We start from the raw sequence: 24,109 nt of genomic DNA on the forward strand, positions 1-24,109 counted from the left end.
CTCCCTAGTTGGTTCTCCCACCAGCTGTGTCAGGAAGTTATCTTATCTTCCACACACTCCAGGAACCTCCTAGACTCTTTCCTCTCTCCTGTATTGTATTAGGCCTCAATTTGCACAAGGTGCTATGTGATTCAAAGTCAATCTCTTTACTGTGTTTTTTTTTTTTTTTTCTAATCTACTGCAGTTCAGGAACTAATTTCACAGGATCTCTTTCCAACCCTCATTTTTTTCTTGCTCAGCCAGATTTCAAATTTTGAAGTAGAGTACCTTCTTTTGAGTTAGTGTATTTTGCCTGACCTGCTATATAGTCTAGCATAGCCTGATTAAATTTATTCCCCAATGATGACATATTTACAGCTTCTCTGACAGCCAACAAGGTATCAACAGTAAAGAGATCACGTAAAGGGTGAATCCATCCTGCTTCTCTTTCAGAGAAAGAGATGTGAAAAATCAGCTAGTATTTTCCCAAACAAAACATATGAGCCTATGCCAGATTTGTTAAGTAAAACATTAATATTGCACCGTGAATAGGAAAAATAGCATTGATCTAAAAAGACTAAAAAACAGCCAGAACTATATTCTGTTTGTTTGCTTATTTGCTCCTCTATGATAAAAATAAATATATAAATAAAATGTAAGACTGCAGCACATGAAAATGATATGCTTATGTAGATTTTGCATAAACACTTTTAATTAAGTGAATTTCATACAACTCCGAGGGCACTCTTTTAGTTAGATCAAATTAAGCTTCTCAGGAGGTCTCTTTCACTGACATCTAATAATTTTGCTTAGCATTTCCACAGAGTAATAGCAAATAATCCATTTTTCCCATCTTCCTCCCCTTCACCTTGGGTGTCCCCTTCAAAATGCAGAAGCCTTCCTACTCTTATTTTAAACAGTTAACTGTAATGGAGTGGTTCTCAGTGATGACAGTAACCCAGCAAAACACCCTATGAACATGCAATGAAGGGAAACAATAGAGTAGTCGCACCATCAACACAAGAAGGAGCTGCCCGGGTGGTACCTGCTACCTGCCCAGGGAAGCAGGAGCACTTCACCGTCTGTGATCTTTCTTCTATCTTGTTCTTATTGCAACATCTGTGCAGTGCCACCACTTCACAGGTCCCAGTTTTAACATGGTGAGCTGTGAAAATAAGATGATGAGCAATTTGATAACATTGCAAGTTAGCATCATACTGTTTGGGGTTTTTTTTTAAATTAGAAATGCATTAAACTTGGCTCTGTTTATGCATGGTTTCTGCCATGCATGAAACTAGAATTACAATGATACTAACACTAGAAAGTTGATTTCTTTTCCAAATGTAGTGCAGAAAACACTGGCTAAAGTAGAACAATTGGAGAAGGCCACATATGGGACTGTTCCAGTGAAGCGGGAAGCAGAAACATTATAAAACTAACCTAGAAAATCTATTAATTTCTGGACTCCCATAAACAGCTGTGTATCTCTAACAAGATTTTTTTTTCTTTTCCCTAAGGGAGAAACTTTCAAATGGAAGTGTATCAATGTTAAAATACCCATACATGCATATGTTTTGAGAATCTATGTCTCCAGCTTTTATGTCCAGGGCAAATGCAGTTTTTGATATGATATCCCAAAACCTTCCTACAGATGGGAGGGTGGAGGGACACCCCTCAAACAAAACCCAGAAATAAAACCTATAAGGAATCACATTTTAAATCTTTCTGCCTGGCACCGCAAAGTCTGGGAATGTGGGGAACCAACATGGGAGGTCAAACATGGGAGGCAACAGGACAATTTTCATTATCCCATATCCAGTACCCATCGCCCCCACGCACGCTGCTCTAACTGATCACCAGAATCATGCTACTGGAGTCCTATGAGAGGACCAATTTGGTAAGAGGGGAGCTACCAAACTATCCTTTCAGGTTCCGCAGCCAGTTACCAAAGAATCCGGAGTTCAGAAAAAGTCATTTTAACTGAACTTTCAGTGGTTACTGGTACAAGATCAGATATTTCTGGGGATACTTCATTTCCATCAGAAGGAAGACAGAAAGAAATCTGAACTTTTAGCTTGTACAGGGAGGAATATTCATTATACAAAGCATATGCGTTATGACAGTACCTCTAAATCCTCTATTACTAATGCTGTTAACTTTTTGTATGCTTTATGTAAAGCTTATGTACTGAACGCTTCAGCTACCTTTTATACCCCTAATGGCAAACAATAAACAAGAGCTTCCATGAGAAGAAGGCCCTACTAACAGGCTTTCAGGAGCCCAACATTGATCTCTGGATTCACTCAGTTGTTACTGCGCGCTATCAGCTCCCAAAAGGCCTGAGGAAGGAAAACAAACTTGAGGCAGACTATGGAGGCCAAGAATGTGCCGAGAGGCAAAAGCCACAGGCAGCAATTAGACGCTGGGTCTTCATCAACAAAACATAAACTACTAAACATTTCATGTGGGCAATTACGTGTTTTTCAGTAGAACAAAGTCCGCTGAGCAGTCTGTGATGTTTGTTGCCACTCGCTACGTCGTACTATGTCAGATTAGATTATACTCTATCACATCATACTGTACTACAGCTGAAATGATATAACACAATGCAAACAATTAACCCATTATCCGTCATATTTTGGTACACTAAACGTTACATATAAATGAGAAATCTAGGACATAAAAATTCTTTTCTTTGTTTTTTAACTATTTATGACTTTTAATTCAATAGAGCATGAGGAAAGCAATTTATACTATCTGTGTGAACTTTGTAATCTCCGGTATTTTCATACCTTTGATGACGAGCAAATATTTTTACAGCTACCAGCACAGCCTGCTGTAAACATTAGTTTTATTTATTTTTAAAAAAATTTCACTGGTACATATGCCAATAAAACAATTTAAATAAGTACATTAATTTTTCACAATAAAATGGCTATAAGATTTTTTATTTGTGAATATGGTAAGAAAATTAGTCTAGGATGTATTTTGAATGTATATATAGTAGCACAAGCACATGCTGCTTTTGTAAGTTAACATCAATTTTTATTTTGATTACACATCTTATGCCCACACATGCTAACACAAATTCACTAATTTGTATTTTATGAAAGGTACATAAAAAAAACCCAGACACTGAATCTACAAAAGAAAGTAAATTTAGTGGTAGGATGTGCGCTTTGTCCCACTTAATCCTTCACTGTATTACTTTTCAGTTCTTATTTGTATTCCGGTGTGCATCACTGATCCTGAAATTTTGTCTTCTCATTCTCTTATTAAATAGCTCTACACAGCTCTACCAGGTCTACAGAAATGCCATAATATACCTGCTAGGAGAAAATAAAGTACAGTGTGCACCAATAGCCATCTGGAATGGAAGCCAGTTAAAAGAGCTGTTGTAAAATTCTGTAAGGGAAATGTTCATACTCAAACGAAACTTTTGAAAGACTTGTTTTGTAGTAATTAGGGAGAGAAAATCAGGCATTTTAAGACTTCTATGGAAAAAGAGTGTAATTAAATGAAGCGGTCACTTACATTTGTGTACCATACAGAACAGAATTTCAAAGGGTGAAAATATACGTGAAAAATGGGAGAGAACAAAAAATAATCACATGCTATTGATAGTATTTGGGGAACTTTAATAAAGCTGCCTTGAAATTTTCTAGGTATAAAACCAAAACAACCTAGGAAAGTATACAAAGATATTTCAAACATTGAAAATCTAGGCCAACCATCCTCTACTTTCTATTTACCATCTAGAGTATGCAATGAATATTCCTTGAGAGGAAACGTAGGGATTTCAGCTCCTTATGCTATCAAATAATTAAGTTCCAGTGCAGTAAGTACAGTATCTGTCACATTCATGTGAAATGAAAGCCTCTATACAGTAGATAAAGGATTTCCCACAACCTAATACAAATTAACCTCATTAAGCCACTGAACCATTCCACGAAAGGAGGATGGTACTTTAGGAGATTCACATTTTAGTTTTGTTTCTTTTTCTCCTAGCACAGACTTCAAAGTATGCTGCTTGCTTTGCAGAAAATGTTTGAGGAACTGAATGTCATTTCTGGAATCCTACAGAAATTCATTATTCAAAACCACTGCAAACACTCCGTCCGGCATTCTCTGTTAATGCAAGTAATCCTTCCTGAAATCAATGTGAAGAAGGACTGAAGAAAGAGGCTCAGAGATATCTATGTGTACAGACTGTGAAGTTTTCCTGATGATTATGCGTAACATAATATACGTATATATTATGTTGCAGGAGATGTAACACTGAGAGTGTAACTTAAAAAACAGACATAACCATATCTCACCCATTAAAGGTATATCCTGTAACCAACCTGCCACTTTTACAGCATTTTTAATGTGGTGAAATCATCAATAGATACCTCATAAATCAGCATGATATTAGTACACCAAAAACATAAGTGTTTATAAGCATGATCCTGGAAAAAATAAAGTTAAGTCATTATTATTCCCCATTTTACATAAAATTGAATGCACTTAAAGAGTATGTTGAAACATACACAGCAAAGACCTTTAAATATATATAAATTCTACCTGTTCTTGTTCCTTCATGGCAACTTTAAGTTTCTTTCCTTCAGGTGAATGAAATGTCACTCATATTTGCACTGTGCACCTGGCACTCAGTCATGGCCCTTACTCCTTTACTTCTATGGGAAGTTTGTTCCAGGCCAGAAGGCAAGTTACTGTTCAAGATTATTATTTTGCAACTCACAAATATGAATATAGGCTATTTAGCGTAGATGCAGTGTTATACACAAACCTAGCATTAAGGAAAGTCTTCTGAATTCCATCGTTTTTTATGATCACCGTTTCCTAGTCTTGCTACCTAAACATTCATGTTCAGTTCTGGCACCATTTGAATCTTTTCCTTCCCAAAAGTTGCGTAGGTCATACATTAAGACACACATAGACCATTAACAAAGAGGAAGAAATCATGTTGCCATAGATGAAATAGAGTCACCAGCTGTTTCTGTCCCCTGGTTCCCCGTCATTGCAGCAGCCACGTACAAACAGTGAAAAAACCATCAAAAAGACTCTAGAATCTGCTCTCTGCAAAGACAGTGGCACAACTGGGTGATACAGCTCAACCCATCCAATGACTAACAGCTACTGGAAGAAAAAGAAGAACCTTTTTCCCTTTTCCCGCACTCTTTCATGCCTTGCTTGCCCGAACACTGTCATTTAATGGTAACGATGGTAAGCCAGGGATTTACACTGGCAGGAAAATATTGCCTATTTTGGTTGGGTTAGTTCTTTTCCAGTTTAGCTGCTATGACTGGGTGCAGAGACTAGTGAAAAGCAGTTTCAGCCATAGAGAAGCAGCAGGAGCAGGCAGCCATGGGGACGTGATCACCTCCTGCTGCAGAAACCGGTTCCTATATCAGCTTACAAGCACCGCAGCTCTGCACTTTTATATGAAATAAATGTACCTTATTTTATTCCATTCCAGGTAATTCCTCTGAGGTTGGAGAGACTACATAAAGTGTGCAAAGCTTTGTTTGCCCGTGTCTGTGTGCTTTTTAAAGCTCTTCACATAAACAAAGCTTTAGTTGAAACAAGAAGCAACAGATCAGCAAGAAGGAAACAGAAATTGCTCTTAGCCATGAGTTTCAATCCAAATCACATTGAATATTATACTAACTTTGTCCTTTTTATCACCTTGGGTACAATCAGGAAGATGTCCTATATGAAATACCTACATGAATACTTTCACAATAGGCACACAAGTAGTCTTTATTCGTGTAAACAATATCCACATGAGTAATTGCATTAAGGACTATAATGGAACTACTTTTTTTTAATAGCCATCTGTAACAAAAACCAAACAATATTTCAGCAGATTATCAACCTGCTCCATCCATTTCCCTGAGCCATCACTCACTGTTTTGTACCACAATATTCAAACAAATGTGTGTGTGTGGGGGGGGAGGGGTATCAATATCAGAAAAATAAATAAAATTGGTGATTATAATGTTCAATTTCCAGATTAGGCTCTAAATCACTGTCCTGCTTTTAAGTGACCAGGAAAAAAAAGTGGGTTTTCTTATTCACATAGTCTGTTTGCTTTGTTCATACTGATTGACATGGAAAACAAATGTAGGTTATCTTTCTGCTACACTTCAGCAATTTCAATATGTCGTATCAGTCTCAGTGTGTCACTGTAGATAGGAAGGACACAAATAAATTTGCGAAATCTCTCACACACAAAAACCCATACTCACACACAATATTTTTGCATTTTTTCAATAGTTTAATAAGTGTTAGTAGCTGCCACATCTAAGCAATCAAAATCTTATGGAACCACAGCTAAGCCAGGATTTACAACTAAGCTTTCTCTGTTTAAACATCAGACAAAGACTTATGAAAAGAAATACACTTTCCAGTTCCTTCATTCAATTAATTTCAATAATTTTCAATATTTTCTGTTATATCCACCTAACAGCTGGTAAGGAAAAACCTGAATTTGTTTTATTCATGCTCTGACGACACTGGGGGTGCTATTGCTGCAGTTGGGTGATCTAATATGAGCGACGAGAAGTTTTTTGTTAGAGGTAAAATCTTTGATTTGTCCTCTCATTAAGTAAAATTGGGGAAACAAACAGGCCAACTTTTGGGAACACAAGCTTCAGTTTGCTTGTGTGAACACAAAGTAAAGCACGCCTGCCTTCATTTCAGCTCCATGGGTCAGAGGGAGAACTGGCAGCACAGAAATCAGGAAAAGCAGAGGTGTCTTCCATACCTGTCTTAATCTCGTTACCTCTGGCACGCAGCAAGCCACCGACCCCCAAAGAAGCACTGGTAGATAGATACACGTTGCCAGGAACCTTACTGAACATGACCTTTAAAGATCGGATTCAATACCCTTTCAAATCAATGGGTTTGGTTTGATCAGTGATTTTGGATCAGAATTTCAATGATAAGAGTTAAAATTTTGTATTGCCAATGAAAGTGACATCTGGATTTGAAACGGAGATATTTATTCTGGTGATTGCATATGTAGCACCTATTATAGTGAGCAAATGATGACATATAGTGTAGTATGTGACTGAAAAGTGTAATGAATTAAGATTTTTAAATCATGTTTTAAACCATTATTAGAGTTGTCATGTGTTTTTTCATTGAACCGTTCATTTACTAAAAGTACAGTATGCAAGCAGGGTAACTATTTTTGAAATCTAGTCAAGTTTGGTTAGACATTGAAGCTAAAAGTAGGCATCCTCAGAGGGGGGCAAAAAAAAAAAATTGTTTCCACATGTGTTTTTAATTTTGTTTTTTAACAATATGTTTTATGGCTATGACAAACTTAAGGGATTTTTAAAATTGTAAAAATTCTCTAAACAAAGCAAAATATTTTCTTTTATTTGGAAAAAAAACTACTTGTTTTTTTTTGGTTTTTTTCCTGTTTGGCCAGTGAACTGAAAAATCAATTACAGACACAGCAGTAATTCCTGTGTCCTCAGTGGTAAGAATGAGCCATGCCACAGTTGTGGTGCATCTCAGGAAAGGCACTCATGCTGCTTTATTTTCCAGATGACACATGGGGTTGCGCTATAGAATCAGCAGGAAAAAACGGTAATTTTGTGCTGTCTTATTCTACACCATCATTACATTTCACATGGCTACTTAAAAACTTATTTAGCTATCTATTCCACTGATGTCACACACATTTAAAACATTCGCGTAGTTCAAAAGTAGTGTACAACTAAAAAGAGACACCAGATTTTACTTTCAAAGAGAGAATTTTCTGTAGGGAAAAGCTGCAAGCTGCGCTCTAAGTCTAAGATGATCCCTTTTTCAAATACTAAGATCTGAGGATGTGCCAAATAACCCTCACCTTAGCATGGCCCTTGGCTAAACAAGAAGACCCTGGGGGTCCAGAGGACCCCAGGATGCTAATGAGTACCGAGGGCACACTCTGACCTGGTGCTCCCAGCGTCATCCACAGGGCATCATCAGCCCCTGGGCCTTGTAGGAAACCCACCGAGATGAGTCAACACAAGAAGCTGCCTCCCGAGAAAGCCTTGCAGACTAAAGGGAGTTACGGCACGCAGGCATCTAGGACATGTTCTCGGATGAAGGGGGAACAGAGTTTTGAGATTGTGTGAAATTTGCCATCAGACACTTTGTGGAAACGTGTGTGACTCATCATGGGCTGCTTAGTGGAAGGACCGGGGGCAGGGAATGGGAGGGGCTCAGGGTGGACTGGGGAGGAACAAGCATGAGTCAATGAAGGGGACAGGATCAGAGGGGCCAGTGAGGTATAAACAGCAACTGATCAGTACACTTGCCTGGCTGAGCCCTGTGCTCAAACACTGCAAGCTACCTACACTCTCATTAAATCCCATTTCATTAACTTGCGTGCCAGGAAAAGCATTTTGTTCCATCTGCATTGATCTGTGGGGCTGGGTTCATGCGTATGTGGGTCTGTGTGTCTATGTGTTCATCTATATGTGTCTATAGAGCATACATGTTCAGCCTTCCATTGGCAGAACCTGGGGATAAGGAGCTGCAGCTGCCTACTAGTCGAGTATTTACTCCACTACTGTACTCACCAACCTCTAACAGATGCGAGCATTAAAAACCTTTTGGAAAGAAAAAAATCAGCAAGGAAGACAGAGGCAGCATTTGGCAAAATCACATTCAAGCCTCAGCCTTTGCTTCTAAGAAATATACACAGACTGTCAAGATAATTCTCTCATATTAGGCACGTTACTCGCAAGATCAGCAGATCAATAGCTGTCGAGGGGCACATGCCAAAACACTGCAGTGAGTCAAGCAGAAGAGTTGCCCTGTTCAATGAGAGCAGTCCATTCCACGCCAGAGGACATGCAGACCTCTTTCTTTGCTTGATTTGGCTAATGCTATGATGTGGACAACTCCTTCCCATGCAAATATTTCCTAAACCCCTACAAGCACACCTTATTGACAGGACTTTGAGGTCTTATTTACTGCATTGACATTTCCATGCCTTGCACCTCAGCTAGAGCTGTTAAAAGTCACTTGGTCACCTTGGGCACTGAAAAAGTCCAGATAGAGCACAGACTATGCTCTACTTACACCAGTGGAGAAACAGTTTAGCTCAAAAGTACACCATTGCTTTTCATTTCTCTTTTACTCTGATGTTTCTTGCATCTTGGGACGGGTTCTCAGGCAAAGTGTTAAAAAAGAGAGCTGATTGCTTGGACAGATTATTTTTGCAGTGCCACCTGTATGCAACACATACACAAAAGATCCTGCTAACTGCAGCCTCTCCCAGGTTTCTTGGATTCAAGGTGGTGTTTTCTCTCCTGAGAGAACCATTTTAAAATAGCAAGAGTAATTCTGGATAAGTGTTTATTCTGCAGATGTTAGCCCAGCTCCTCTCATCAGGCTGCCTCTACCATGCAATTAACCCGGTTAGTCCACTTGGGTGAAGGATGGTAAGCAGAGTTCATATGACAACACTATGCAGACAGCGTCTCTGGTAGCCTTTAAAAACCGAGCTAATGAATGGCTTGCCATAGTCACATTGCCAAGCATACTTTTCTGCACAGTGCCAAGGAAAAATCTCATCCATCGGCTTGTCTGCCAGCCACCAGTTATAGCCATCTGTGTGGGAAGATTTTTTTCCCTTTTGGAAAAAAATCAAGGAAAACTACAATGTAAGCATTCCCCTGAGAAGAGCTCGCTAATGGCCCGGTGAGATCAAGCCTCAGATATTTCCATGGCACTACCTATGCACTGAAATGGACTGAAGGATTAAGTTATCTCCACTAAGAGAGAAAAAGACTTACTGGAATAACACAGCAAGCTGGCAAGGTCCCAGCTGGTCACACAATCTTTACAAACATAAAACCGCAGATGGAGCACCTCATGTAGGATCTCTTGGACCTGGAGAGCTCACAGCCATCTGACTTTACCCTCCTGGCCTTACTGAAGCTAATTTTATTCAATCAGTCCTTTGGCAGGAGTGAGCCAGTCTTACTCAAATGAGCTTATCTCCTCTCTCTCACAAATGTCAGAGCCTTTTTACAGCAATGGCTACAAATTATACTTTCATGCCAAACTTTTAGCCAAAGACACAGGAACTCTAAACGCAACTAATTTTCAGGTAGCCTGAAGGGTAATTTCCTCTTCTTCACATCACCCCTTCTCAGCCTAGAGTGTCACCCTCCCTAGGTCCTGCTTTCAATTTTGAAATCAGATGATAGCTAGGCCCACGAAACCACGGAGGGTTCAGAGACAAGATCACATGCAGCGATCATTCGGGATCTTGCAGCTCTTTCTATGTTTGCCCGCTGGAAGAGGAGGAGAAGAGGAGGAGAAGAGGTGGAGAAGAGAAAAGGAGGCTTCTGGACATTGACCTAGTCCTCGCGACAAGCTCAGCTCCCCAGCTGCAGCCAGCCCACCAGGTCTCTCACTGCCTACCACCACAAGGTGCCCAGGGTGGACCTGCTCCACAATAGCCACCCACTTTGCTGAGCAGTGGAGCGGACAGGGGAGGAGGCTGACGGCAGCAAAGGCTGCGTGTTTCCCTACAGGCCAGAAATGGAGCCGCTTTGCTTTTTGCAAGCAAGACGCTTCCCGCGTTTCTTCTCTATCTGACACCATCCACAAGACCAGCCTGTGTAGAGCTGGCAGAGAAACACCCAGGGCGAGGCGCAGTTTATAAATACTACAAGAAGTCAAAAGCCCCAGTATCTCTGAGGTTGTTATCAAACATGTTAAGCAAACGATATATTAAAGTGTGCAGACATTTTGTAAATTAACAGGCTGAGGTTTGAGATTACTAATTATATGATTTCACAGAGAAAAAAAGACCAATCCGTCTCTCAGGCACTCAAAAGAACATTTGGCACGAAGACTTTTTATTCTCTTCTAGTCTCTCTGTGGGCCTTCTGCCAAATATCTCGACTCAGCAAGAAGCAGTAGCACATGTCTCAGAGCAGCCTTCAGCATCTGACAGAATACAAAAACCCCCACATTTTTTCGTCAGTCTCAGGGCTTCAGAAGCTTGTGGTTTACACAGTTTATGGGGAATATGTTTCCCCTGTTTCCTTAGATGACTCTCATTATTAATTTTCTTTTCTTTCCAGCCGACCCAAATCGTCTCAGGGCACATTGTACTAGATGACAAATTAACATGTTCTCAGGGACGCATCAGAAAAAAGAAAAAAAGTTTTTTCTACCCTCACGCATTTGAATGACCCTCTGGCACACAACCCTCACCTGAAGTAACATCTTAAGAGAAATGCTGTGTATGGAGTCTCTATGAAATAGGATTACTGTAACAAGGTGGAGAGTTAAATTCAATAGTCCTTTTGAACAGCCTGCTTTCAGGCTTCTCATGCTTATTAGAAAACAGCTCAAGCACCGCAGTGGACTTTAGGTCCCTCTGTGGAAATGGCAGCTGAAGCCTAGGGAAGGACAACCATGGTTTCCCCAAAGGATGCAGCTGGGTCCCTGTGTTCTGATTCCACCTCAACACACATCTAGCTTCTCATGTGTGATCTTGCTTCCACAATTAGGGTATTTATTTCTATATTAAGGAGCAGAAACTTATTTAGATAACGGATCTCAGTAATAAGAAGGTCGATATATATTTAAGCACTTGAATGTCACCATGAATTCCATTATCGAGGTATTTATGCTTTATTCAACTTGTCTTTTTAAAAACTTACGCTTAGCGCCCCTTATTCACCCCATGCTAAGATTCTTCAAGGTTAGAAAAGCAACAGTCCCCCAAATTTATTTGGAAAGTCTTTAATAAATGCCACCAAAAGAATAAGAGTAAAGAGTAAGCAATGACTTCCAAAGTAAGCAGCACAAAGATTTTTTTCCTAAGGGTGAATATGAACATTGCTTGTTTAATATCTGTATTGAAGACCTACTAAACTGATGAAATCTAGAATATATGCTATAACAGAAACACTCTGGGATTTTAGTGATGACCTGATAGAAACCACTCAGTGGGGTCAAGGCTGAAATTCCACCAACTTCAAGACTGAAGCGTGCAGAATTTTCCCAAACATAACGTTCAGAACACTGAGTCACTCTATATCCATCTTCTATACAGAAACACAGCTACGAATACCTGTGCACATCTAGAAAGTATATTCAAATAAAAATATACCATAAGATTCTGAAAATACTTTTTTACTTTCATATGTGTGTGCACACTCATCACATCATGGGGCTTGTTTTGGCTTTGTTTTGCTTTGCCTTCTCTATTTTCATGACTGGGTAGAACGGTATCTCTATGCTAATTTAAAGTTTCTTTAATTCTGTAATGTATTTTTATAATACATCACATTGCATTTTGCTGCTCTGTAAGGCATTTTTACTTAATCTGTCACTTAAACCAAATTATCAAATATACCTTGAAATATTCCTCCCACAAACTGCAGGCACATACATGCACACTCATCTTTCTGAAAACTACGTAACTGTTTTTTTCTTTTTTCTTTTCCACCCCTGCCTTCTAGGACTTCCCCACAGTGCTTCAGACTCCCCCACACGTGTTAAGAGAAACTCCATAGGATGTCCCAGCACACAGTTCACCATCTGAAAGAAAGATCTTAATTTTAAGTTTCAGCTTGCTTCTGTAGAGCCCCAGGCAAGCTCTTTGAAGTGCAGAGTCAGGGGAGGAACTTAACTCAGGCCTTTAGAAAAAACCTGCTAACAAGGCACATGTCTAGTCCTGTGAAATCCCCTCTTTTAGAGTGATCTCCCCTGCTACAACCTTCCCTCTACATTATTGATTCCATATAAATAGCAAGTCTCTAAGCCATGGGCATGATGAATCAATAAGTATCTAGACAGAGTCTATGAATTGAAACTGGATGGCCTGGGAAGAGGCTGGCTATTCTTCAAGACAGAGGAAAAGAAAGCACATTTCAACAAGCAAAGTAAAAGAGGAGAAACTGCCAGGAGAGCCATTCAGAGCTGTGCAATCAAGAATATTTTTGCTCAAGGATTCCCAGTAGATAATACTTTCAGATATCTCTTCTTGCTGAAAAGGTATCTTTTAAGATGCTCCCAGCAGACTCCCTGGCACTTGTTTCTGAAGGAACTCTGGTTAATAGAAGCTGCTGATAGGAAACATATATACCACTCTCTGATAGGAAACATATATACCACTCTCATTGCTATCCAAAGTCAGAAGCTGCAAAAATATCACAGTTCCCAGAACTGCAGAAGCGTGCTTTGTAAAAACTGCCAGGTAATGAAAGCATCTGAAGTAATTCACACCTTCAAGAGAAAGCTATTAAAAACTAAGATATGAAGGGGGGGATCATAATTATTCAAGGACTTTTTCAGAGAATGAGGACATAGCTTCATGCTTGGCATTTTACCCCGTACCTCTACAGAAGCTCATACATTGCACCCAGCAATGCAAGAGGCCACGCCAGGCCAGCTCAGAATCCCTTTTTGTTACTGCCTACCCATGAAACAAGCCAGGCACTTGGTGGATCTAGACCACTGCTGAGACACAAGTACAGACCACAGCAGAGTGTGCTGGGCAGCTCTTGGGCATGAGCTTCCTGGGACCATAAAAAGCACACCTGGAGCAGGATGTAAGTAAATTTTTAGTAAATTAATTTTACATTATGCCAGAGAGGTCGAGCCTCCTGCATTGAACACGAGACTTGCAGATGTGCCAAGAACCCTGCCTCCAGCCATGCAGCAGGAGGAAGGCTATAGTGCTGTGCTGTTGCTGCTGAAAGGGGTGGTGAAGGGGCTGCTTTCAAGGCAAGCTTCCCACCCATCACCAGGTCCAGCTCCCACAGCTCCTCCTCTGCTATGCTGCCCAATGCCTAGATCCATCCTTCCCCAACAAGAGCCGGAACAATGTTCCCGCAGCCGCTGGGAATGAGGCATCCTCCAGGGTGTCGTGTCAGTGCTGGAGACTGCTTGTGCCAAAGGGACAGTCTGAAGTTCTCCCATCCTTCTCACCACTGTGAAAGGGTGAGGGGGGAAAGGAGAGGTGTAGGCCCTCAGGGAGCAATAAAAAATTAAAAAAAAAAAAATCAACGGTCGAATTTTAATTCAAATGTTGCTAATAGGAACTTGCAAGGACGCACTTAATATATAGGCAAATGACCACCTGAACATAAAATTATAGCATCCATATACTGGCTGTATACATTTTTATGGCTGCATATACTTTGATCTTTTTGCTACTTTTATGTAGAATTCTCTTTACACAAGTCAACATTAGAACCTTGAAACTTCAACCCTCAGATCACTCCGAAGAGTGCATTTTAGTTAAACAACTGAAAGATCCGTAGATTGAGAAGCAGTTGTTATCTGTGGGCTAGTTTGCATATACTCTTTCAAAGTCCCAAGTGCGAATCTAAATGCCATGTACAATGCACAGCAGTGAGGTATATTTGTCTGCCAGTGCCTAACGACGTCTCAAAAATGACAACAGACAAGTGGCCATTTCTAAATATCCGTAGGGCTGTGCCTCTTTTCAAGGTCACATGAAATTATTATGGGGAAATAACCAACTACCCGCGGTTCCTTAGGAGTATCTACACCGACTCACGAAAAATATTTTTACTGCTTTAGTTCTAAAATGCACACCAGAAAAAATAGATGAGAATTAAATAACTGTCCAGGTCCGCAGCACTGATATTTTGTGAAGGGAGCCAAGCGTAATCTTCTTTAGCGTGCGGAAGACTGTCACAAAACAAGAATTGCCTTCCCCTTCGATTCACCGCCTTAAAAGCTGAACAGCAAGGGGATACACTGTAGGATTTGACAAAACGCCATCCATGAGATACCTTGTCTGATCGCATACACAAATCTAGCGGGAGTTTTATCTTCACAGGGCTCACAAGGCAGGGAAGTCTTGAGAATAATCCTAGCACGTATCCTCCAGGTGCAGCTGTAGTTAGCAGAGCATTGTAAAACAAAACAAAAAGATGGGGGAATCAGAAAGTGAAGATGCAGCAGAGTGAGCCAGCCTTTCCTGACTTCAGTGGCACAGCCTTGCTATACCACCTAATTCTTCATGTGAAAGTGCTGCATTGCCTAGGAGTTATATTATGACTGGGCACCTATAATTTCTAAGGAACAAGATCCACAATAAAAGCGTAAATATGGACACTGAATTTCCTTTTGTTTCACACACAACTACACTGATATTTGTGGTTTATGACTGCTCTTCACTTGGATTTTTACTTTAGCAAATATGCTGCATAATACAGATGCTATCTGCTTATTTCTGATCCTCTGTCTGCCCTCTTCTAGGGAGTGGCATGCTCATCCACATTTCCTTTCCAGTACAGTCATTCCTAGATTGTCTAGCAACACACATATTACATGAATATGTTGTCAGCTGAATGAACAAGAAACCAAATTCCAACAGTGCATGCATGGTTCTGAGACCCAAAAGCAATATACAGCAGTGTCTGAACCTGCAAACTGGAGAGAGTTTCTGGAGTTTTGTCTCTGGTTAATTTTTTCAAGTATTATACATACGCATACATACATACACACATACACAGTCAAGGACATATAAGAAAGTGTCTCTAAGTAGAAGGATCCAAACCTTTAAAACAGCAATGCATCTTGACATTTTTATTCACTTTCTGAATCATTATACCATTATTTATTAAAATATTATAACAATGAAGAAAGTGGGGTTTCCGCTGTTCTCTACAAAGGCAAGTGGATGTCTACATCCTGGATGTCTACAGCTTTGGCATCTAATCTAAGCTGGACATCCCTGTATAATCAATGCAGAGCTAGAGAAAGAAGCACCCCCAGGAGGTAATAACTGAATTTTAAGCACGCAAGATTAGATCCCTCCCTAAGGGAAAGAGCTACACCAGCAGAGACATGACTTGGTCCCTGGTTAGTCATTTCTTTTGGGAGATTGCCCTCATGAGAATCTGACACTACCCCAACAAACAGGCCTAACAGAAGGTCAGTACTCTATGACCATGTCTGCTCTGGGACTGATAATATACGTGTGTAACTAAACCAAGCCAAAATATATCCACTGATTTATCCTCCGCTGTAAAGCTGACCTCTAAGGTCTCAGACATTTGCCAGGACACAGCAGAGGAATGACTTTCAGGTCCAAATATAATACTGAAGTCAGAGAAAGAAGCAAAAGGATATTTGAGGAATGTACTCCCCTAGCTATTATTTCAGGAGCTTTTAAAACATTACTTGTTTTGGTAGCATGATATCTAGACTGATTTTCAAAGCTCTCTTTAAACGGTGAACTTTCCTCTTCAAAGAATAAAAAATTGAAACTTAGAGGACTCAGACAAACTTCCTGGATTTAAAATACATCACTGATTTATTTCCTCATTGTAGACAATTAATAAAGAGACATAGAAACAGTCTGAAGCTTATAAATCCCACTCTATATTTGTAAAATAACATTTCCACATTTTTCTGCAGGTTGACTGTCAGAAAGAAATCTCATGTGTCCCATTTATCTCCTCCATAATTATTCATTTGCTATGCATGAACCTAGGAGATTTTTCCATAAAATAAATAAGGTACAAAATAAATGCCAAACATAAAAACTTCATTAAAAACTATTGAAATTGTTACCCCCCAGTGATCATTGCTATGAAAAATGGAGTGATGTTTTACAGTTTAACAATTCCCTCCTAAAATGACTCTATTAGGATAAGCCATAATTTGGCATTTTCTCATATTTTTAGTGTGGGTCATATTGTTGCTTAAATGTAGACTGTTGTATTTCTAGCACCCATCAGAAGAACAAATTAGTTTATAATCAGTCCTACAGATCTGCTCGGATTTTTAGGAGAGCTTTTCTGGCAGCCGAGATCAGTTGGATAAGTGGGCCTTTTACATTATTTTTCTTACACCACCACTTGGTGGGATGGTTTTAAGTGTGAGTTCTTCACAAGGCTTATTGTACATGCAGGTTAAAAATGCTCATTAGACTAAGTTATATTTGAAAAGAGAAGCAAAAACTAGACTTGAGAAAGGCATTTGCTTTAACAAATTCATTATTTTTAGAAGTACTTTCAGGACTTACCACCAATAGTACCCAACAGACTAGCAATGTTTCTTTCAAAAAGATGAAAAAAGAATGAAAGTAAAATATTGCCTGTGATGAAATAAACCACATGAATTCCAAAAAAATAAGAGTACAATACCATGTGCCATTCAGACTGCTCAAATTTAGTTTTGCTCTGATTTTCAGCAAAACCCTGAAGTTTTAAATGCCTGTAACGTGAACATAAAAAGATGATAATCTATTAATGGAGGTCTTAGTCCAAAATAATTACAAGATTTTTGTGTTTCGCTGTTTCCAAAAATAGCTGATTGATTCTGAACATTCTTTTGGGTACTTCTATAACTAAAGAACAGCTGTTCTAATACGCATTTTTACAGGCAATAATATGCAGTGGTCCTTCTGGTATTTATTTTTTTTTAAAGAAAATTTAAAATGACGCCAGTTTAAAAACTGTTTCTGTTTCTCTAACATATGGCTTTACTTCAGATTTGTGTACAGTATGTCTATGCCAGAAGTACAATATGCCTAACCCTCCTCTGGTAGCTAAGCTCTTTTCTTCGGACGTTTTCCTCTACATGAGCTGGTTTTCAGAGTAAACCCGGGAAAATGCAATGACTGTGATGTTGTGGCAGAGGGAGGCTGGGAAATATGTACTGTCCTTAGATCGCTTAGCAGAAAGCACATCTAATGATGCAGGGCGAAAACTGAAAAGTCGAGAAAGGCATGAGATAAGACTGGTGAGCACTGTCCTCGCACTGGCATAATGGGGATCCTCCTAATTGCCCATGTTTTAGCTGTTTACATCCCATCCCATCTTTTTCTCTAACATTAGGTGGGGGGGCCTGACTGCAGTTCATTCCTGCAGTCCCCAAAGAGCAGTTTCCAGCGCTGGTGTGACAGCAAAGAGTGGAGAAGCCTTTGTGCTTATCTAAATTATATTATGAAGAGGAGTGGCACAAGTAGGATGAAAGGTTAATTGTTTTCTCAGATGTTTCCAGGGCATAACCTCTGCAGGATGCCCTTTGTCTTCTGCAACCCAGCTTTCTAGTATACCATGTATTGGTATGATGAGGGACAAAATATGCAAAAATATGGATTATTTACTTACCATAAATGAGATTTTCTTGATTTTCCCATGCTCTGAAAAGGTAAACATAGGCATGGAGACAGTATTTTTATTTTCCTAAGGTGTTTTTGAACCAAAACTCGAAGAAGAGAGATTTACACAGCCTTCATATGCACAGCATGCAGCAGTGTAACAAGATGGCACAATATTACTCTTCCTCCTTCCTTATTTAAACTTGTATCTTCTCTCCGATACAGTTATATTTGCTCTTAGTATCTCTGGCAGATGTTCTGGGGTGAATGATGCAATTAAGAATCCAAAATTCCCATTTCTTCCAGATGCTTATTTTCTCAATATTCACTCACTGGAAATATATTTACTTTCCACTCTGTGGTGTCTAGCAGTTAGCACACCTTCTGGGTTCCATTTCACAAAATTTCCACAGTTAATTTGACACATGCCAATGCATCTTAGATGAAAGTTTAGCACTAGTAACCTTTTTTTTTTTTCTCAGAAGTAAATTTACATAACATAGCAAAACTGAGCAAAGTTTTAAATAAGTATTATACTTAAAAAATCTTTTCACTTTGATGTTCATAGGTACAATACTTTCTGCAGACATCTTTTTAAAACTTAACTTTGGTTTTCCTTAGTCTTCCAGCTCACTGAAGGAATCTAATGATGATTTCAGTCTTTTCTATGAATCGTTCTTTTCACTGAGATTGAATTACAGGCATAACTGCTTCACCCTTGCTCCCCTCTCATCAAACACATACATAGTCTTGGGTTCAAATTCTGGATCCAGAACAATTCTGACCTTCCCAGAAACTCAGTCAGTCTCCTACGAGCCCTGGCTCTCCTCTCGCACACGGTCCTGGAGCACAGACTCAGCTGAAACAATTCTAATAACTTGCACCTAAAAATACAATGGCATAATGCACCCAAGCTTTGTGTTGGTCTTAACAGAACACTTTTCTCAGGCATATCCTTTCCGCAGTTCTGCATTCACCCAGAATAACCCACGCATTCAGCTTTATACTTCAGTCATTCAAGGACACTTGATATTGCAGCCCAGAAGTATTTTGCAAAAAGAATTCTAAGTCTACTGCGTTTACTTGAGAACAATTTCACTACAAGAGTTATACAAATCTATGGGGAAAAAAAAGAACAAGCCAGACTTGGCAGCTCCTGCCTCTGCCTCCTCATCACCGCAGGCAGAATTCTTGCTCAGCCTGGCAAAAGAGCGCCGCACAAAGCAGACTGCTCTTTTATGATTTTCATGCTTTCTGTCATCTAAACCCCCAAGCCAGCCTCCATTCTCCAGGAAGTACACCATGGTTTTGCTCGCATCTATGTGGAGAAGTGGGTTTTTCTTGGTCATGGTTAAATGGTACTTTCACACTTTAATGGGGAGGTCAAAATTTCGGTATCGCCCCTCTACAAATTGCAAGAATTCTTCCTGACTTTCTGTGTATTTCGGCTCAACAAGGAGAAATGGAGCAAATGCCAAACACAGGTTTTACAACCAAATCTTTTTTAACACAACAGAATGACATTTGCAGAATGATATGCAGATATAAATGAATCTGTCACAGACCAAATTTCACTGGCTTCTGAACCGCAACATGAGACTCCCTTTGAACAGTAGAAATAAAATAAGACCTTTACAATTTTATTCAGACATTGTGACCCTGATACAGGAGAAGAATTATTAGGCAGATAAAAGAGCAATATCCAAACTAAGTCCTGATGCTAACTTCCAAAAGTTCCAGAAGGTTTCCAATAGGTTGCAAACTCTTTGGTATATGAATTCAGGGAAGTATTCACACCTACACTGAAAGTTTCAACTCTCACTTTGTGAAAGGAATGAGCTCTGAAGGGTATTTCAGAGCACCTGAGACACCTAAAACTGGATATTGTGGAAAATTCCCTGAGTTTTTTGTCAGGTTTGAAAAGCACCTAGTTTTTTGTGAAGGTCCCATAAATAAATAATAATCATTTTTAAAACACTGAAATGGTCCACGTAAGCTATTTCATCAGTGATGACCTTGCATTTTCCTCTTTCATCCAAGTGTCAGACCTCTGTGTGCAGCTGCGCACACGTAGGCACGCATACAGACACAGGCTTTGCTGCTTTGGAGCCATTGGTTTGTGCAGCTTAGACTCAGATCAATTCCCTTACCTTCTGAAAAGGTGAGACCCTTTTATAAATTTGCATCGAGTCCTTTAAAGTTGGACTCGATGATCTTAAAGGTCTTTTCTAACCTAAATAATTCTATGATTCCATAACTCTAAATCTGTACTACAGGGTAAGACCGTCCCAGTGAGCCTCAAAATGGTAAGTCCCCCTCAGCCCACCAAAGAACGCAACTAAAAATTTTTGTTCAGAAGGAAACTTTATAAATTGCAACCCAAAACACATAAAGGATTTTTCTCCTGCTATTCCCCAGAATAGCTGACTGTTCCTGAACATTTCCTTGGCACTTGTATGACTAAAGAACAGCTGTTCTAAAATATGACATTGTACAAGCAATCACTTAGCACCGCTATAGAGTAAATTCAATGAAGAGTGTCAAGAGAGAAGGGCATAGTCTTTAGGCATCATCAGCAGAAAATTAATGCAGATGAAAGTTAGATTAACATATCCCCTGAATGCTACCGAAATAATCTCTACATGGGATGCGATTTTCCAGGCACAAACCTCCCAACCTGAATATGTGAAACCACCTGAATCAGATAACGGGAATGTGCAGTAGATACCAGCAAACATATGGGGCAGTCATCACTGCATGTATGGAATGCATATTGGATCTATGAAATGTATATTAGGAAGCCTGAGTGGCAGTGCAGATAACCCTAAGACCAGCACTGGGATATATGCTCTTGAAAGGCAGTGTAGCCGATGAGTAAAAATATTCCCAGAAAGGGAGAAGGATCTGGGGACTGGGCACAGACTGCTGCAGCAATCCCATCAGCTCACTGTGGCATAGCATCCTGCTTCATGGTGTATGACAGGAGTCTCCAGGTCACTAACAGTCCTTCTGTTCCCCCCTGATCACAACTGCATCTACCATCCATTGCTTTCCTTTTCTACGCCGGGGAAAAGTTTGTTTAAGACATTATCTATAATATGATATACATTTAGGCAAATGAAACATTCAGAATATAACTGTAAGCCCAGAAAGGAATATTTTTAATCTGGAAATGCTAACAAAAATATACTACTACATACTCCATTAATTGAGCACTTAATAAGTTAATGAAACAACAAGGAAAATTCTGATCAACAGATCCAAGAGAGTGGTACTATTAAACTAAAACTAATTGAATAAAAACGACTATCTAGGGGAGCTAACAATTTCTTTTGTACTGTTTTTATGGGTTTAGTCAATACCATGGCATGCAAATGTAAGCACTCTGTTTTCCTAGGTATAAGGATAAAGGAATCTAGCAGAATGCATTACTTAGCATACATAACAAATCAACAGGACTAATTTCAAATTAAGAATATAAAACTGGAAAAGTAGATCTGATTACAGTATTAGGGAAATGTCAACATTTACTCATGACAGAAAGAAGTAACAGCAGGTTAAGTATATTATCAGTGTTTTTTCAGTCCTAACATCTTCCAAAACATAAATTAGTTGATTGGTGGGCCAGCTATCCAAGGGAAGGTAACACTACTAAATGAAAGGACTGAAAATGTTTAAAAGTTTTGTATTTACAGAAGTCAACTATGTAACTTTTACGTTAATATAATCTTTTGTGCAATCATCTCCTTTCCACTGCAACACAAAATCTGAACGTATTTAAGGAAAAGATGCTGGGTACTCACTCATGGAAAGTTAATAAAAATTTGCAACTGGGATTACAAGATCAGGCCCAAAATAAAGAACTGCTATGCACTTCCCTTTTACTTGTCTTCTTAGAAAAATATCAAGAAACTGTGATATTTCCCATATATAAACAGAAATATTTTTAAGTGATCAGTATAAAGGAAAATGCATGATATCTCATTGCAACTCTCCAACATCTCTCTCCATGGCTGCCTCAAGGACAGCCAAGTTTCATCGCCCAGGCAGTGGTGGGAATGGGGGAAGAAAGGAAGGCAGCCATTTGCTGGCTGTGATGGAGCTGGCAGCACAGAGAAGAAATGGGCGTAACCCTGCTATTGCCACGATTTCTGCACCCATGTCCCAGTGAACCATCAGAACTATCAGCATCTTGGCAATCAGAGAAAATTATTTTCCTTTATACCATGGCAGAAGGCCAAGGAATGTTATCTACTGAATTCCAACAGATATTGTATTAACATTTTAGATTGCAGTGACAGATACCAATATGAAAGTGTTTGACTGACTTTTCTATTTTATCTTCAAGCAAATGGCAATTTTGGGATCAGGTTCTGATCCTGATATAACTGAAACTTTCAATTAATGCCCAAGCTAGATAAGAACATCTAATATCTTTCTTCCCTATGTCTGCTAAAATAACTATCATCTTCCTTTGTTTCTATATTTAAACATTAATTACATTAAGAATTAAGTCAGTGAAAGCTGCACACAAAGCGTTCTCATTTCAGAGAATCTATCTCTGGGACAAACTTCCACAAGAGATAAGATTATCCATGTATAAGATATTTAGCAAATACAACAAAAGACTTTGATGAAGCAGGACTGACATATCGACAATAGACAAGTGGATGCCTCCATCCAATATTTTGACAGACCCCACTGACATCTTCCAGCTTCACCTGGCAGCCCCCAAGGCATCCGCACACACCTCTCTTCATGCTTGCAACTTCCCTCATCTACATATCTGGCAGTTTTCTCCCACCTAATTCCAGTAAAGAACCTGGGATATGCAGAACAACTCTCATATCCTTTGATAGGCCAACACAACCAGAAGGTGCATGTTGAACACATGCAATTTACCTACAGGGTCAGATCCCTCATCAAGTGTTACGGTACAGGCACTTCCAAAAAGTGCAAACTGAGGAAAAAACAGTACTGCTGCTGCTTACCCTTTATATTAAAGCCCGTATCATGGAACTGGGAGATCTGCATTCAGTGCCCTCTTCAGCTCAAAGAGGTTCAAACCTCATAACTCGTGTCCCCAAAGAATGCCATTAGCTCCAATAGGACTGCTTCAGGAAGGAAGGAGAACAAGAGGGAGCACGTGGCTATCTCGTGGTTACTTAGCTGGAAAGAGGGATGTCTTTTATCTGGTTTGTGTCCTCTGCACTAAGAGTACTTATTGCTTTTAAAATTTAATACAAACAACCTCTATTTCTGCATTATGAATGCTGTCTTCGACACAATGTAAAGTCCTCAACAGAAAGGACAAAGGTACATTCATACTAAAACACTATAACTTAAAAATGAAGGCAATTCTACGGAAAGACAAAGGTTTGAACTCTTCAGAGGTCTCACATGTACTGGTTAGGGCTATTCTTATCTAGACACTGAGACTCTAAACACTAGAAATGTAGATCTCAACCACCAAAATTATAGGTAACCCCTAATTTTCCTGAATAAAGTAAACTAGACAGCATCATTTAGCTGCAATGTGTTGTAGGTATTTACCCAAGCTTCTGAACATCGTTGTCAGCAACCTGCACAGTCTTAATGCAATAACAAGACACCAGAGTAAAGGACAGATACAGTCCTTCACCAGCCCTTCTGAATGCTTGTAACCTCCAGTGTGATTCTGAGTAGTAGAACCAGTTACATATATTCTGCAATATTCCAGTCGATGTAATGTTTGAGAACTTTTAATATGATTTTTCATACAAAATGCAATAATACCAAACACAGTCAGAGGTCTGTAGCAGACCTTTTCTTACAGGGTACCCTAAAACTTCAGCAGGACTAATAATTCAAAGTCATTATTATAAAGTAGACACAAACACATTTTAAAACCGAGAAAACACAGTGGTGCTGAGCAAAGCCGAACAGAAATAAAAGAGCTTATAAACAAATATGCCCTTGGTGGGATGGATTCCTCTTTCCAAGTCTGCCCTCAAACCAGAACCCCTC

The 24,109-nt window shown here is 39.5% G+C and overlaps 1 protein-coding gene across 4 annotated transcripts in view; it reads right to left on the reverse strand.

Moving 5' to 3' along the window:
- The window catches only part of TAFA2 (TAFA chemokine like family member 2), a 195,499-nt gene that overhangs the window by 24,447 nt on the left and 146,943 nt on the right, over positions 1 to 24,109 (reverse strand). For all 4 annotated transcript variants that reach the window (XR_012585023.1, XR_012585012.1, XR_012585037.1 and 1 more), the window contains exon 3: positions 992 to 1,144. Coding sequence is in view for 1 of the 4 variants with exons in the window: in XM_074571193.1 (XP_074427294.1) it covers positions 992 to 1,144 (153 nt within the window). In the remaining 3 variants the exon portion in view is untranslated. The remainder of the gene's footprint in view (positions 1 to 991; positions 1,145 to 24,109) is intronic.

The sequence above is a fragment of the Larus michahellis genome, chromosome 1 (assembly GCF_964199755.1).
Source record: "Larus michahellis chromosome 1, bLarMic1.1, whole genome shotgun sequence".
In the NCBI taxonomy this organism is placed as follows: domain Eukaryota; kingdom Metazoa; phylum Chordata; class Aves; order Charadriiformes; family Laridae; genus Larus; species Larus michahellis.